At 34.3% G+C, this 15,473-nt stretch overlaps 7 protein-coding genes across 7 annotated transcripts; 3 read left to right on the top strand and 4 right to left on the bottom strand.

The window, feature by feature from the left end:
• Nucleotides 1–54: 54 nt before the first annotated feature.
• Nucleotides 55–1,152, bottom strand: NDAI0G03680 (uncharacterized protein; the record flags this gene model as incomplete). Its single annotated transcript, XM_003671340.2, has 1 exon — nt 55–1,152. One exon carries the CDS (start codon nt 1,150–1,152, stop codon nt 55–57), a length of 1,098 nt encoding a protein of 365 aa, XP_003671388.2.
• A 505-nt stretch (nt 1,153–1,657) lies between these two features.
• On the bottom strand, nt 1,658–2,302 carry DCP1 (Dcp1p; the record flags this gene model as incomplete). Its single annotated transcript, XM_003671339.2, has 1 exon — nt 1,658–2,302. One exon carries the CDS (start codon nt 2,300–2,302, stop codon nt 1,658–1,660), a length of 645 nt encoding a protein of 214 aa, XP_003671387.2.
• A 3,818-nt stretch (nt 2,303–6,120) lies between these two features.
• On the top strand, nt 6,121–7,656 carry SUT1 (Sut1p; the record flags this gene model as incomplete). Its single annotated transcript, XM_003671338.2, has 1 exon — nt 6,121–7,656. The coding sequence occupies one exon, from the start codon at nt 6,121–6,123 to the stop codon at nt 7,654–7,656; it is 1,536 nt and encodes a 511-aa protein (XP_003671386.2).
• A 344-nt stretch (nt 7,657–8,000) lies between these two features.
• On the bottom strand, nt 8,001–9,140 carry YIP5 (Yip5p; the record flags this gene model as incomplete). Its single annotated transcript, XM_003671337.2, has 1 exon — nt 8,001–9,140. One exon carries the CDS (start codon nt 9,138–9,140, stop codon nt 8,001–8,003), a length of 1,140 nt encoding a protein of 379 aa, XP_003671385.2.
• Nucleotides 9,141–11,937: 2,797 nt separating this feature from the next.
• Nucleotides 11,938–12,159, bottom strand: NDAI0G03640 (Ty1/Copia family ribonuclease HI; the record flags this gene model as incomplete). Its single annotated transcript, XM_003671336.2, has 1 exon — nt 11,938–12,159. One exon carries the CDS (start codon nt 12,157–12,159, stop codon nt 11,938–11,940), a length of 222 nt encoding a protein of 73 aa, XP_003671384.2.
• A 725-nt stretch (nt 12,160–12,884) lies between these two features.
• NDAI0G03630 (uncharacterized protein) lies at nt 12,885–13,655 on the top strand (the record flags this gene model as incomplete). Its single annotated transcript, XM_003671335.2, has 1 exon — nt 12,885–13,655. The coding sequence occupies one exon, from the start codon at nt 12,885–12,887 to the stop codon at nt 13,653–13,655; it is 771 nt and encodes a 256-aa protein (XP_003671383.2).
• A 584-nt stretch (nt 13,656–14,239) lies between these two features.
• SUA5 (threonylcarbamoyladenylate synthase) lies at nt 14,240–15,473 on the top strand (the record flags this gene model as incomplete). Its single annotated transcript, XM_003671334.3, has 1 exon — nt 14,240–15,473. A coding segment is annotated over one exon (1,234 nt), but the record flags the coding sequence as incomplete, so codon positions are not given.

Raw genomic sequence — 15,473 nt, 5'->3', positions numbered from 1 at the left:
TAGTAGTTTCAGAATACACCATTGACTTACAGCTACTTGATCCAAAATCAACCATTAACTCATCATTTTATAGTGTTTACCATTATAGCAACCGGGAGAATCGCTACCTAAATGATGCTCATCTCTACTAAACCTAACCTGTAATGCAGGTATCCAAAGTTCCCTTTTTGCGAACTCAAGATACAGTTGTTTCAGAAAGGATGTTGTATCATTGTCTGCATATATTAAACTATATAATACTGGACATTCATCTTCACATGCATAAGAATGCATGGGCCCCGTTTCAGGGATACAGCAGTAATGCGCTAAGAGTGACTTCATAAAGCTTACTCTATAGTCATCGTAACTTTCATATTCATTATCATTGCTCTCTTTGAAATTTTTTACAAAATGACGCATATTATAACCTGTCATAATATATTCCAAGGTCTCATCCAATTCTCCATGCATAAACGAATCAAGTGCTGCGTATTGCGCAAAGTCAATCATCGCGAAGAGGTCATTCATTGTAAAAGTATGGTCGGCATTTACAAACCATTCTACTATAAAAGGTACAAAGCGATATCCAGATTCACCATCATAGTTGAAAATTTGGAATATTGTATCAGCATATGCGTCAGAAACGAACAATAATTCCATATTTTTTCTTACGGTTAATGGAAGCCAACTAGAGTCATAAAAATCTAAACCGTAAAGTATGTTATACCACCAATCATTATCATTTCCGCCTTTGGAGATTTCATTTCTTACGTGTTCGAGAGTTTTCAACCATCTATCATCGACATTTTCTGTTATCATTTTATATTGGCGTTCATTGATAAAGAAGATATCATTTTGATCAAATACAGAGTCGTAATGAACTGTGATGTAATTTCTAAACATTGGATAGTCAAATAAAGTTTCAATATGAGCAAGTGGCATGTGAGTCTTTTCATGCTCTTCTAACAATGGAGCCCTCGATAAATCGTAAGTGAAATTCTCCCAAAAGAAAGTATTTACCAATGCATCCGTTGGTCGAAGACAATTATAAAATGTTTTATTCAAAATTGGCATGGCAGTCCCATTCCCAGATAATACAAATACTTTCTGGATGATATGTACCGGTAAATCTTGTAACGTGAGCATTTTCAATTGTGGACCCTCAGATAGCATATAATATCAATTCGACTTACAGTAGAATTACGTGGATCTATGAATTATATGGTTGGAGTATCTTCTATAGCCTTCGTAGTTTACAAGCATAGAACCCTTATAGACCCAGTCTATCCTACTTGATGTATATGCTGCGTCTTAGTAAATCTTTTCATATACATTACGTACCCATTACCCGCACATAGGGCATAAAAAGGCTTTTCGCCAAACTGCCTAAATAGTATAACACTGCTAGGGTCTATATATATAGATAGGTGTATAAGTGGAAGTGTTCATTATTATGGCAACAGCCGTTAATCTATTGCGGCGTCATTCGCCTAATATATCATTCAATATATGATGATATATATGATATAAACGCCTCAATCCTTCAGTTCTTGATTTATAGGAAGATAAATTAATAATAATACAAGTTTCTTATGAGATTTATGTGGTCTTTAAATAATAGTATATTGTTTTTTTTCCACACAAAGAACATTATCTTGATAATCTATAATCCTTTCTTTTATGCAAATGAATCTTTAGGTTCATTTTCGAGAAGGTATTTAATCAATTCATAAATATTTTGTCTATCAGCAACGGTATGAATCCAAATTCCATAAACTTCATGTTTTAGATTCTTAATTATCACTAAATCATCCTTTACTTCTACTCCCATGCATTCTAATGGATTTTGAGCCTCCCCTGTGGCATCAAACACTTTCCTTTTATTAACCACACTATTTGGCAATATTCCCATAGAAAAATTATCAGGATTAATTCTATTTAAAAGAATCAACCCATAATTATATATATCTTTCCCACTTAGGACTGTTCCACCATTTTCTTTACTGCTAACATTGATGTTGGTATTGATATTATTATTTGGGACACTAGATATTGTTGAGATACTAGCATCAGCAAGCATTGAACCTGTATCATCATAATTTACAGGAGATGGTAAAATATCATTCTCATTAGAAACATCACGAAGATATATAGCCAATACACCTTGATATTCTAATTTATTCCATTCATCTTTATTAAAATCCCATTTATATATTGATGCATGTGGTGTATGGAATAGTAATTGTTTTATCTTGGGATCATATCGACCTATCACATTATAATTTAAGGCCTTCCTGTAAAAATCCATTGTCATTCCATTCATCTTTTTTTTTTGGAGGAGGTAATATTGTTTTCCACTTCTACTTCGTTTTCCTTTATTGTTATAGTTCTAACAAAGATATGTACCTTAGTAGTATATATATATCTTCAAACGGTATTCTATCTTGTTTCTTACACTAATCCGCAAACAAACTCTTTAGGATTTTATATCTTATAGTGTGTTGTGTTCGTTCTTTTGTGAAATTAGTCCGTCCAACGCGCTAACGTTATACGTACGTACACAACATATTTCTTTCGCCAGACACCCTTCAATAGTGACAAGTTTTTTATTCTTTGGATGGAACTCTCAACAAAGATAAGGATAAGCTACATAGAAGTCTATAGTACTGAATAAGTTTTAGCAGATTAACCGTATTTTTTTGCTTTTAAGTTACATTTTGTAGCAAGAAATTTTCAAAGGCATATTTTTTGAAGTGTATAATCTAGTTTTTAGATAAAGTGTTCGAGCCTGCAACTTCTAACTGGTGGGAATTTTCCCTTAATCTTTTGCAAAACCCTTTTATTTCAAGGATGTGTTCTGTAATGTATTTTTTGTTGTCTTTTAAGTAAAAGTTTAAATGTTTAAGGGTTTTATGATCAGGTTAATTGTTTTACGAGATATGTCCATAAAAAGAAAAAAAAAGAGGGAAGGACTTGTTCGAAACTAGACTAAATTACTATTACACCTCTGTACCTCCTATGGTAGCAAGTGAGAAATAAAAGGTTTTATACGGACTATATTGGATTCGTTAGTATTTCCTTTTTTAGTATTCTATGCCTGTCACCCTTACTATTATTATGGACAAATTTCCATGGGGGTTAGCTACCCCTTGGGGAAATACCATCATCTGGCTCCATTCCTCCCTCAAGCCACTTCGTGTGAGTGGCGAAATATGCCAAAGTGGTTGAATATCTTGTAATATATATTAATACCTACAGTTACTATGCAGGATAGGTCTTCAATTGTTGGACGCTGGATATTTAATGAATATCTACAGTAAATAATTATCTTATATAAGAAGAAGAATATGTTAATTTAAAGGAAGGTTGCCTTATTATTATGGTTGTTATTCCTTTCGGATGGAGTTTCCTTGAACCTTTAAAAAGAGGAGGAAGCAAAACATCTAAAGTTTCTTGTTTTCTTTGTTTTTTCTTTTTTTATCTTTTGAGCGTTAAGGAAAGAATGCATGAGATCAAAGTTATTAGTATCTAAATTTGTAATGAAAAATAAATAAATTTTCAAAATAGTTAAAGAAAACCAAATATCTCTTAATAAATCATCCATGACAAGGATCCCGAAGGGGGAAGTTATAAAGCTTAAAATCTTAAAGTGTTTAAGTCAGTTTATTTACAGTATACTTATGCTAATGTAACACTAGAGCAATGGGGGGTCTCTCTTTGTTCGTTTACCTCGGAGTAATTGGTTTAATATAGGGTGTTCTTGTTATTATTATTAATAATGTATGCATTGAATCACTGTGTAAATTTGTCGTTATGTATTTACTTATCCAAGAAGAGTCTTTCTACTCTTCTACTTTATTATATCGTCCATTTATATATTCCACGCCACGGTTCAAGGGGTTGATCCGGATTACATATATTCAATCATACAATACTCCTTGACTAAAAAATATAAATTTATTTACCATTCTATTATTTATGTATAGAAAATTAATGCGACGATATAAATACATTACCATTTGGGGAAAGCATCTTGTGTAATACGTTTATGAAGTGAAGTGAAGTGAAGTTACAAAGATATTTTCAATGAAGACGGTCTGCTAAGAAGAGTTTTGTATTTATCTTTAGGTCCGAGGTGTATGTAAGGTTAAACCTCATATAAGAAATTTTATACCCTAATTTATTTATTTATTTTATATGTAATAATGAATGTAAATGACACTTCGTATTTCGTAATTCAAAAATGGTTACGTAACCACTATAGTAGATATTGATTAAAAATTTTCTGGTCATTTTTGTGGTTTAAAGTCCGATTATATTATGGGAATCGTACACGTTTGATGTGTAATTTTTTTACTTGATCAGGAAAATGCGAATTCTTTTTATTTTCAAAACGTAGTGATGATGTAATTGTGCTCTGTGTGTGGTGTCTGGGCCGTGGCACGTGGGTCTATTGGTCAATTTTCGGACTTTTCCGAAGAAATCACGGTAGAAGGGCGAGTCCGAAGGGGAATCCTTTGAAAATGGTTGCTTCACCGATGGAAAGTGGTTACATCAGCGTCCTTGCTGTACAAGCTCTTCTGAGAGAATTACCATTTTGGGGTCCGTTCTTACGGTGTTTTTTTTATGTTTTACTCGTTGTTTCTATCTCCTACGGACAATGGGCGGACTCCGAATGATTGAATGAACAAAATAGTTTTTGGAAAACACGGGAGAAAATGAGATCATTCTGAGCAGGAAACCAAACACAAAACAACATCACTGAGTAATTTTTCTCATACCTGGATCATCTGGAAAACACAAAACACATAAAAAAACCGTTTTGAAGTCACAGGGACTAACGTATCTATCATATGTCAAAAAACCAACAACAAGGGTACAAGTAAAAAAATCAAATTTGTAAGGCATGTGAAACGTACATTCGTAGATAGGAATGTCCCCGCAGTTATTTTTCTTGAGAACAGGGAAGAAAAGATTACGGCAATGGGTAAAGTCCGGTTTCCATTTATTGTTTCTTTCCCGAAAAAAAAACCTTTGTTCGTTCTCTTTTCTTTTGTCCGTGGAGGATCCATTTAGGCTACGGGAGTTTCTCTGCAATGCCAAAAAAACGATAAAATTTTTCTTCTTCCCATGTTCGGAATCGAGATTCTCGAATGACAAATAAAGAACTAACAAAATTCTTGCTTGTTTTCTTGCAGTCACCGAGGGAAAGTTTGTTTCCCTTTACGGATAAAAACCGGGCAGGGAGTTTTGGGAAAAAGAGAGAGGATGAACCGGATGTGGCGGAGTGGCTTCCAAAGAAACCAGTGAGAAAACTCCGTTGTGTGTGGGAAAACACGAAAAGCCGCCGCCCCAAGAAGAAAACAACAGCAAAAGCAAAAGCAAAAGCAACCGCAACCGCAACGGCAACGGCAACCGTCCATTCTCTTGTGCTCTTACTGCCTAACTATGCCCCTTTACTCTGACAAAGAAGGACCGTTAACAGTGGGGCCCTGCAGTCCGCGCTCACTTCCACTTCCACTGTGTCAAATCACTTCACTTGCAAACACCGGAAGAAGAAGAAGAAGAAGAAGAAGAAGGAGGAGGGAGAGCAAACTGTTGTTGTTGTACGATGCTGACTGCTTCGTTATTTCTGTTAAACTAAGTAAGTAAATAAGTAAGTAAGTAAGTAAGTAAGTAAGTAAGTCTCAAACAGGACAATAGTTTAGTATAGTATAGCATAGTATTGTATGGTATTGTATAAAAGGAAACAACTTCCTCCCCCTCTGGGAAAATAAAAAGTCCGGTTGCAAACTCCTTAAGTGATCTCCTTCTCAAATTCAAATTCAAATTCAGTTTCAAGTTTCAAGTTTCAAGTCCGGCTTTTTTTGTTCCTTTGCCTCTCTTATATAATATCCGTTTGCATTCCCACCTCCTTCCTCGTACTGTTTTCTTTCCCAACCCTGAAACATAACTCCAGGGTCATTTTCCAGCAAACGAAGAAGAGGAAGTAAATACAATAGAATAAGAACTTATTTCTTTCTTCATTCCTCTAGCAAAAAAAAAAAGTTTCTTTCATCACGCTTTAGTTTTTCTTGTACACGATACTCTTCACACACGTCCATCAACTTCATCATCATCATATCTACCTATCCCTCAATAATGCCTACTAGTATAACAGTGAACAACAGGGATCAAAAATTGCCTCCCTTACTCCTACCTAACCTAGATTTCCATTTCCAAAACCAGGGAGGCTCAATACAACTTCCTATTCATCCGCAATCACAATCACAATCACAATCACAATCACAACCACCTCAGCCTAGTACTGCTGCTATTGGTCCTCCTTTATCTGCTGCACCAGCCTCTTCCTCATCTAATCCTAATGGATTCGTAGGAATAACAGATTCCTTCTTTACAACTGTAGATTCAAGGAAAAGATCAAATTCAAATGAAGAAAAAAATGGTTTAGATAATCTAGCATTCTTAGCTACAAAAAGACCTAGATTAACTACTTTCCATCCTAATGGGATTGCTAATATAACGCCTCCACCTCCTTCTGCTGTACCATCTTTCCCCTCATATAATAATCATTCTCATTCTCATTCTCATTCTCAACCTCAACCTCAACCTCAACCTCAACCTCAACATCCATATCCTTATCCTCATCCTAATCATAATGATAACAATAACAATAATATATCAACTTTCCCCGTAAATACACACCAATTTCAAGTACCGCCACCTCATAACAACGCAAACAACAACAACAACAACAATAATAATAATAATATTCAATTTATTCCCTTAAGAGAAAATAATGGTTTTGGAACTTCTAATATGTCCAATTCCAATACCACAAACACAAACACAAACACAAATACAAACACAAATACAATAACAATAAGACCTTCAATCAATAATGAAAATAAAAATAACGGGAATATTGGTACGTCTATTCATGGTCAAAATAATAAATCTTCTTATATCCCCACGGGAAGTAAAAGACAAAGAATTGGACCAAGTTGTGATAAATGTCGTTATAAAAAAATTAAATGTAATGCAAAAATTGATATCTTAGCACATGATGAAAGAATTGTACCATTATTTTCACAATATTTACATCATGTTTTTACTACAAATGAAATTAAATCAAATTTAAATTTATTGAAAAAATTCATTATAACAAATGATATCATATCTTTAATGAAAAGAAAAATTACAACAATCTCGTTGATTAAACATATCGATAAATTGATTCTTTTTGAACCTTGTACTTCATGTTCAAAAAGAAGAGCTGCAGCTGTAGAAGCCGCTGCAACTGCAACTATTATTATCCCTTCTCCTACTACTACTACTACTACTACTACTACTACTAATAATAATAGTAATAATAGTAATAATGTATCACCATCTCCATTAACTTCATCAACTTCACCACCACCATCATCGTCATCATCATCAACTTCACCTTCACCTGGTATAACAACAATAACGAGTAATAATAATAACCAAACTCCTATACCGCCAACAATATTAGAATCTAATACTGATTGTACTACCCTGCAACATGGTTGTGTATTCTCTAAAGGTTTCACAAGAGCTGATATTAATATCTTTTCAAAAATATTAACTAGAATTAAAAATAAAACAATTTATGAAATGACTATAACAGATTTTAAAAATGCAGGATTCTAGAAAAAATGGGAACCTTGGTATAGTGCATTCACTTATTTCTATTATACATTGATATATTAACATACACATCGTATTGTATCGTACCATAATCGAACGAGAAAACAATGCCTATTAACACAAGAAACACGTTTACCTCCTCTAACTCTTTTTGCATGAGGTTATTATATTATAGTATTTTTACATTATATAATATGTATTATTTAAAACGAATGAACAATATGAATTTTGCATCTTTATTCAAAAGAAATTATTATCTTAATCTATTTTATTATGTAAAAAAAAAAGAAAAAAATGGTTTATAATAAATGTCACATACGTACATGAAATCGATTGGTAGATACTTCCTAAAATATAACCCTTTTCAATAAGTAACAAAATCCAACATGTAACACTATTGAAAATAAAAATGTACCATAATTTTTCTTATCATTTATTGCTCCATTCTCATCATTAATAATAACTTTTATAATGTAAGCTAATGATAAAATACCACCAAAGCCAACGAAAATAAACCATTCCATAACTTTCAAAATAATTGAAACTGTCTTGTGTCCATGAGATAAACTTTCACATTCAAGTATAATATCTAAAATAATACAACAGGGGACCCAAAATACATTACTATACCCATAAACTGAAATTAAATCAGTCACTGACTCTAACTTCTTAAGACTAGAGGATAATCCAGACGATGATGATTCCACTGGTAAAGATGCCATACGATTCTTAACGAAAAGATTCCAACTAATAATAGGAACTAGGAAAGTATAACCAAAAAATATCCAAATAGAATGGAGTAATTTAACAAAATGTTCCTCTCTTGTATCCTTGGCCACTTCTCTAGTCCCAACAATAATAATCCCCTTAATTATATTATCTACAATCATTGAAATTAACCCATTAGTAATGAAATTAGTCATGATTACAGTAGCTGGTATCCAAACGGCACTATATAAATCATATCCAAGATCTTCAACATTTCCCACATTGTCGTCATCACCACCCGCTCTCATTTGTTTGGATATGGATAATTTAAAAGTAAATTTAATCCTTGATATCAATTGCTTAGAATTCAATTGGAAAAATTGTGAATAATAATTCAATAACCCAGGTCCCAATTTCTTCTGATTACCAACATCATTCTCAACTTTGTTACTATTTTCATTAAGTGGTGGTGGTGGTGTGGTTGGTTGTAAGGGAACATTTTTCATAGAATTAGAAGACATAAACTCCTGACCACCATCGCGATTATTATTATTATTATTATTATAGTTGTTGTTAATTGGTCCATCAGCACTAATTTGATCATCTGTCGCCCCTACTACTGCATTCCCACGACTATTGTCGTGATTGATTTCATTAGCTGGATCTTCAAATGGATTCGGTTCATTTAAAAAATCATCAACCCCTTCTAAATCATCATCAATATCAAGGATTGAGTTACTATTATTGTGATTACTACTTGTAGTACCGTATTGTGACATTTGTACTGACTGACTGCTTCAAAATTGCCTTTTCCTTACGATCCTATTCTCGTTCTTATCCTTGGTTATACGTATGTAAGTTTATATATAATTTGATATAGTTTACGTGTACCCTCAAAAAAAAAATTAATAGCGGAAATTTCCTCATTTGAAAGGTCCATAATAGATTGATAGATTGATAGATAGATAATACAGTAATCATTAAGAGACAAAACACAATGGGCGTTAAAATCATCCCACATTTGTGATGTTAGCTAAACTGACGCAAAATGTTTTCATATGAAGACAAGAAGGATTGTCTTTGATTCTATCTGTCGCTCTTTCTATAACGGCGGGATAGCTCATCATGGGTAGGAAGCTATGATCCTTTCGAACCCGAAGTACCGTGGATAGCTCTGACACCAGTCTCAGTCTGTTTAGAACATTAATATTGACGTTCATTTCCCTAATATTTGTCTGCTTTTCCTAAATCCTTTACCTCCCATTCTTCATTCATCTTTTTAATCAATCCAGAAAACCGCAGCATGTAAAATATCATCAACAATATACCGCGAATATCGTTGATGATATCTTATTTTGCAGCGCCCCATGGAAGGGACATTACAGAATTAAATTGATGAATTGAATCAACAATGGGAAGTGAAAGATTCAGATAAAGGAGGCAACTACTGTTCAGATTTTCCGATGATGTCCCATATTTTAATTTTTCTTTTCTCATATGTTGTCTATTTAAAAGGGGGCTAAACGGTCTTGTTTTTGTTCTTCAGCAAGTCATCATTTTCAATAAAATTGGCCAAAGCAACTCATAAACATTAAGGAGTAGGCTATACCAATTTTTTGGATAGTTTTTTTTTTTCTTCAGTAGTATCCTTCACATTAATTAGATCAGATATGGCGACAGTACCTGGAATACAAGATTATTTTACTAGCTACCAGGTGCGTGTTGGACCTAAATTCTCATAAATAAAAAAGGACAATTGCAACTTGTACAAATTACAAGCTAGAACTACATATCTGTCGTCTCACCATTACTGGTTAGAAATTATAATATCCGTTCAGAATGGGGGCAGATTCGAAACCCCTGATATCTGCCGGCATCTTGGACCTCTCCAACTGGGACGAATGGAGAATGGAGAATGGAGAATGAAGAATGCTTATGGCTGGACTGCCTAACCATCCTAGTATATGTTCGCAAAAGAGTGTATAAAAGAAGATGCGGACTTTGACTATACAATATGATGCCAATTTGAAGGTAACATTAAAAGATAGAAGGAGTGAGAGATGCTAAGAAAGAACTATATCTCCTGTTGTTACGTATGTTTTCTTTCTTTTCAATCTTTCTTGTAGTTACCGAAAGTAAGATATTGGTTGGGAGTTCTAGATACGATATTGATCGTTGTACTTCCTTTTCGTGCTTCTTAATCACAGGAACATCATTATTATAGATCCAACTATTTAGGTATGCGAATCAAACAAAATGAAGATTTTAGCATTACATTACATCAGGAAGTATTCTTAGAGAATCGACTGACTAGTACCAAACTCAATGAATGTAATCCAGTTAAAATTCCAATATCCAAATATTCAACTCCGTTGAAGCTTGTCAAAAATGAAAAGTTCAATGATGATGAAGCATCCAATTATAGAAGTATTACAGGCAGTGTCCTGTGGGTAGCTACATGTACTAGACCTGATTTACAGGATCTAAAGTTTCATCCCTATCTAACTAAAAGATTCAGAAATCTTAAAGACTGCAATGAGGTATATTAAATTGGTTTTCAAGAGTCTGCCGAATAGAGAAGTGAACCTGATTGGTTTCACGGACGCTATTTTTGCAAACGAGACAGGTTACTCAAGTCAATATGGTAAAGCATTCACATGGAATGGCACTACAATCTAATGGACATTTAAAAGTCAGAAATCTGTTTCCACTTCAATTCAACGTTTGAAGCTGAGTTGTTTACCCTTTATGAGACAACAAGAGAAGCAATATTTATTAGAGATAGGCTACAGAACTTTCAATATAAAGTTAACACCATTGTTTATTTATGAGGACAATTCCAGTGTTTTGTGTACATTAAATGATCAAGAAAAATTCAATGTTTCAAAGCATATAGGTATTAGAAAATCATATGTAAAAGGGATAATTAAATCCGGAAGAATTGTGGTACAATACCTGTGCTTGGAAAAATTCCCTGGAAATTTGCTTTAAAGGACCCTTCACATTTTCTTTGGCTTTTAGGACTATTCAACCTTGCATGACCAAATTGTGTTGACAACGATAGCAGATTATTTTTTCTCCTGGTATCTGCATCCTTAATTAACCCAATCAATACGATCTTCTTCTAATTTTCTCTTATTTGATCCTGTTGGTAATGTTTTTTTCGTCCATTTAGAGAATCTCTCCGTTGCTCTAATCCGCTTCAGATTTTCAAGATGATAATTTTAGATTGTATCGCCATATTATACCAACTTCCATGTATTAATTAAGATTTCCTCGTTGGGGACTGTCTGAATATGTTATTGCAACAATGCTCAGCTCTTAAGAAGCTGATCTAAGCATGTCCACCTTTCCCATAATAGTAGACGGCTTCGGATAAGAAAGAAATATACAATATACCTGTATGGAGTTCCAACAGTCATAAAGACAGACCGTTGGTTTACACTAGATAGACCATTAAGCATGGTCTAACATACCCCTCTTAAGCCATGCGGTATCACGGATGACTTCAAATACTTGGAAACCAGCTTATCACGTAGATACTTGAACCGTTTCTGGGGTTGGGTAACGCTTTTGTTAACATACTAGCCACTTGATCCATGTGTTAATATATTCCATTTTGACGACGCCATCTTCAACAGCTTCTATGATCTTATGATATCTTAACTTAATATGGTTTGTCCTAGAGTGCAGAATGGGGTGTGATGTTAGCCTTATAGCGGGCTCGTTATCTACCATCAACAAGTTGTCTGAGAGTGGATATCCCATATGTTCTAAAAGGTTATATAACCACGTCATCTCTAATATTGCTTCACTTGCAGCTATGTATTCGGCCTCAGTGGAAGATAAACATATTGTAGATCTGATTCTTCTTGAACACCATGTTATAGCACCACAGTTATCTCACTTATAGCCCACTTCGCCTCGACAAAAGATGAGTATAAAAGTGTTTGTTCACTATAAAGACTTATAACCAGCACTTATAGTTAGTATTGTATAATAGTGTATATTATGTGTAAGATATAAGAAACAAAAGAGATAATATTTACATTCACTCCCTTTATACTCGATGTCTTCCCCTATTGTTCAGAATACGTCTGTAGATGTAGGCATCCTGGTTCGACCGGGTATGAGCCCTATGCATTACAGCAAGAGGTTAAAGCTACGACAATGTTTCACTACATAAGACTAATTATTGGTTTATTTCCTCAGCTTTTTTTTGGTATGTTAATGATGTGCAAACTGACATCTATAGACCCAATTATTTTAACATTGAATTAAAATCAGTTAGAAATACTAAGGAATCTAAAATAAGCAAAGTTTAATAATAATAATAATAATAATATTATCGATGGTCTTCTGCACCTCTCACTTATCTCAACGTGCACCTAAACTCTCAACCAGTCTCTAGCTGCTTAATTGACTCTGGAAGTGAAGTCAACTTGATCTCACCAACACTTGCCAAGTCCCTTAATCTCTCTCTTACTGAAACCTATCGAACTGCCAAAGGTTTCAACAGTGCTATGTCTACCTTTACCAAAATTACTACAACAATTTTAACAATGGATAATACTGACTTTAAAATCTCTATCTATGTTAGCGACTATATGGGACCTAACGCTGTTCTCCTCGGCCAGCCTTTTCTTCTACCAAACAACATTGGGGTTATCAACAACATATATCCACACCTTGGTATTTTTAACATTGATATCCACTACACTCCACCATTTACAAACGACCGCAAAAAGTTCACAGTACCACTTCATAGTACCGCACTTGCTGACACTGCTCCAAGTTATGTGACTACTATTACTACCGGTCCTCCTTCTTTGTCTCCTCCCAGCTTCACTGAACCGGAAATCTGTTCCCAACAGTTCTCTATCCATTCCACAGCTACCGCCCAAGCACACGCTCAACTATCCAATCACTGTGCCAAAATCAAAGCTAATTTTGACCGTCGCAGCCACGTCTCCGTTCCCCACTTTAAAATTGGTGATATTGTCCTCGTCGGAGCTCAACTTCGTCGCTCCAACCACAATAGTGCTAGAAAATCAACCCCCTCTTGGGCTGGACCTTATATCATCTCCAAAGTCCTCAAACACGTCTACCACTTCACAGAACTTGATGGCACCCCCCTTCGTCACCACTTTCCAGCTTCGTTCCTCAAATTATTTCATTCCCGTCCTGGATTCTCCCCCATTCTTCATTTTCCTGGAGGGGAGGACTCTGTTGGTACTGATCGAATTCCCGCTATTTCGACCCGGTCCAAATCAAATCATTTGAGAAGTCATTGACAACGATGACACACTAACCTGAAACACAGGTCAGGTCAAACAAGCAAACAGTGACACATTGAAAGCACTGTAGCTCTATTCTAACACCCACTTCTCTCCTCGAAAAAATTTCTTTATTTAAAGAGAAGCAAAGACTAGACGTCTTTTCTTCTAATCCATTTCCTTTCTACATTTCATATCAATTTTTACTACTTACTACATAGAAAACAATCTAGAAATACATGGGTTTATTTTTGTGACACCAACCGGGTAACCCCTGACACCCTAACTTTTTTTTTTTTTGTAAAAATTTTTGTTTTGAAAAATTTGGCGATGAGCTTCTTCTTTTTCTTGTTTTTTGAACAATTAATGATTTAATAATCTGACATAGTAACTAAATATGCAGGTCAGTTTTTGATTACACCTTATTTTTTGATTGAATCTTGAAGTATCTAGTTAGTTGTATTTAGTTCTTCCCTTTTTCGTGCGGCTCTGTTGCTATTTTATTTTAACATTTAATCTATATTTGTATGTAATTGAAAACTTGTATTACTTCTTATTTTTAACTTATTTCTTTTCTCTACTTCTTGAAACTAATTTAGCAAATGAATATATCGAAACTTATTGTTCATAAACTACGCAGAGCATTATACTCAATGACTTCATCATCTTCAATACAGACATTACAAACAAAGATACTTAAAGTAGACGCATCTTCGATCATATTCTCGACGAATTCTCATATTGACGGTAGTCTCCCTACAATAACCGATATTCAATCGAAAAATGCACTATTGGAAGCTGCTCAAATTATAAGGGACACAAATGAAACAGTTGCCTTCCCCACGGAAACTGTTTATGGACTTGGTGGATCTGCATTAAATGATCAATCAGTTCTGAATATTTATAAAGCTAAAAATAGGCCCAGTGATAATCCATTAATCACTCACATCTCATCGATAAATCAATTAAATAGAAAAATATTTAACGACAATTCTCCATCGGACCCATTGGAAAATATACCGAAAATATATCACCCATTAATATCAAAACTTTGGCCTGGTCCATTGACTATCCTTTTATCCACAGAAAATACTCACGGATCTTTATCAGAAAGAACAACAAATTTCCAATCAACTTTCGCAGTAAGAATCCCATCAAATCCAATTGCAAGAGCTTTAATCGCATTGAGTGATACTCCGATCGCTGCTCCCTCGGCTAATACATCAACGAAACCATCACCCACATTAGCATCCCATGTATTCCACGATTTAAAGGGTAAGATCCCATTAATCTTAGACGGTGGTCCATGTAACATCGGTGTCGAATCCACAGTATTAGATGGATTATCAAACCCACCAATGTTATTAAGACCAGGTGGGTTAACCATGGAGAAGATCTTGAAATTAGGTAATGGGCAATGGGATAATTGTAAAGTGGAAAGTAAATTGAATGTTAAAAGTAATGAAGTGGTTAGAACTCCTGGGATGAAATATAAACATTATTCTCCAAATGCTAAGGTGGTCTTGTTGATTCCTTCTAGTACTAATGAATATCTTGCTCGTTTGATTGATTTTATTAAGATGCAAACATTTAACAAGTTGGCAATTTTGACAAGTTATCATTTGAATGGATTGAGCTTAGATGATCTATCACAAATAAACACAAATTCAAAGGAACATACAATTGTAATTAAATCATTGGGTCAAACTGGAGAGGAAATTCAAGCTAATCTATTTGCAAGATTAAGAGAAGTAGATGAAGATGATAAAGTTGATTTAATCTTGGTAGAAGGTGTTACTGAAAATGAAGAAGGGTTAGCTATTATGAATAGGCTAG

Source organism: Naumovozyma dairenensis, chromosome 7 (assembly GCF_000227115.2).
Source record: "Naumovozyma dairenensis CBS 421 chromosome 7, complete genome".
In the NCBI taxonomy this organism is placed as follows: domain Eukaryota; kingdom Fungi; phylum Ascomycota; class Saccharomycetes; order Saccharomycetales; family Saccharomycetaceae; genus Naumovozyma; species Naumovozyma dairenensis.
The sequence above is the reverse complement of the archived record's forward strand: the minus strand, read 5'-3'. Positions and strand labels throughout refer to the sequence as shown.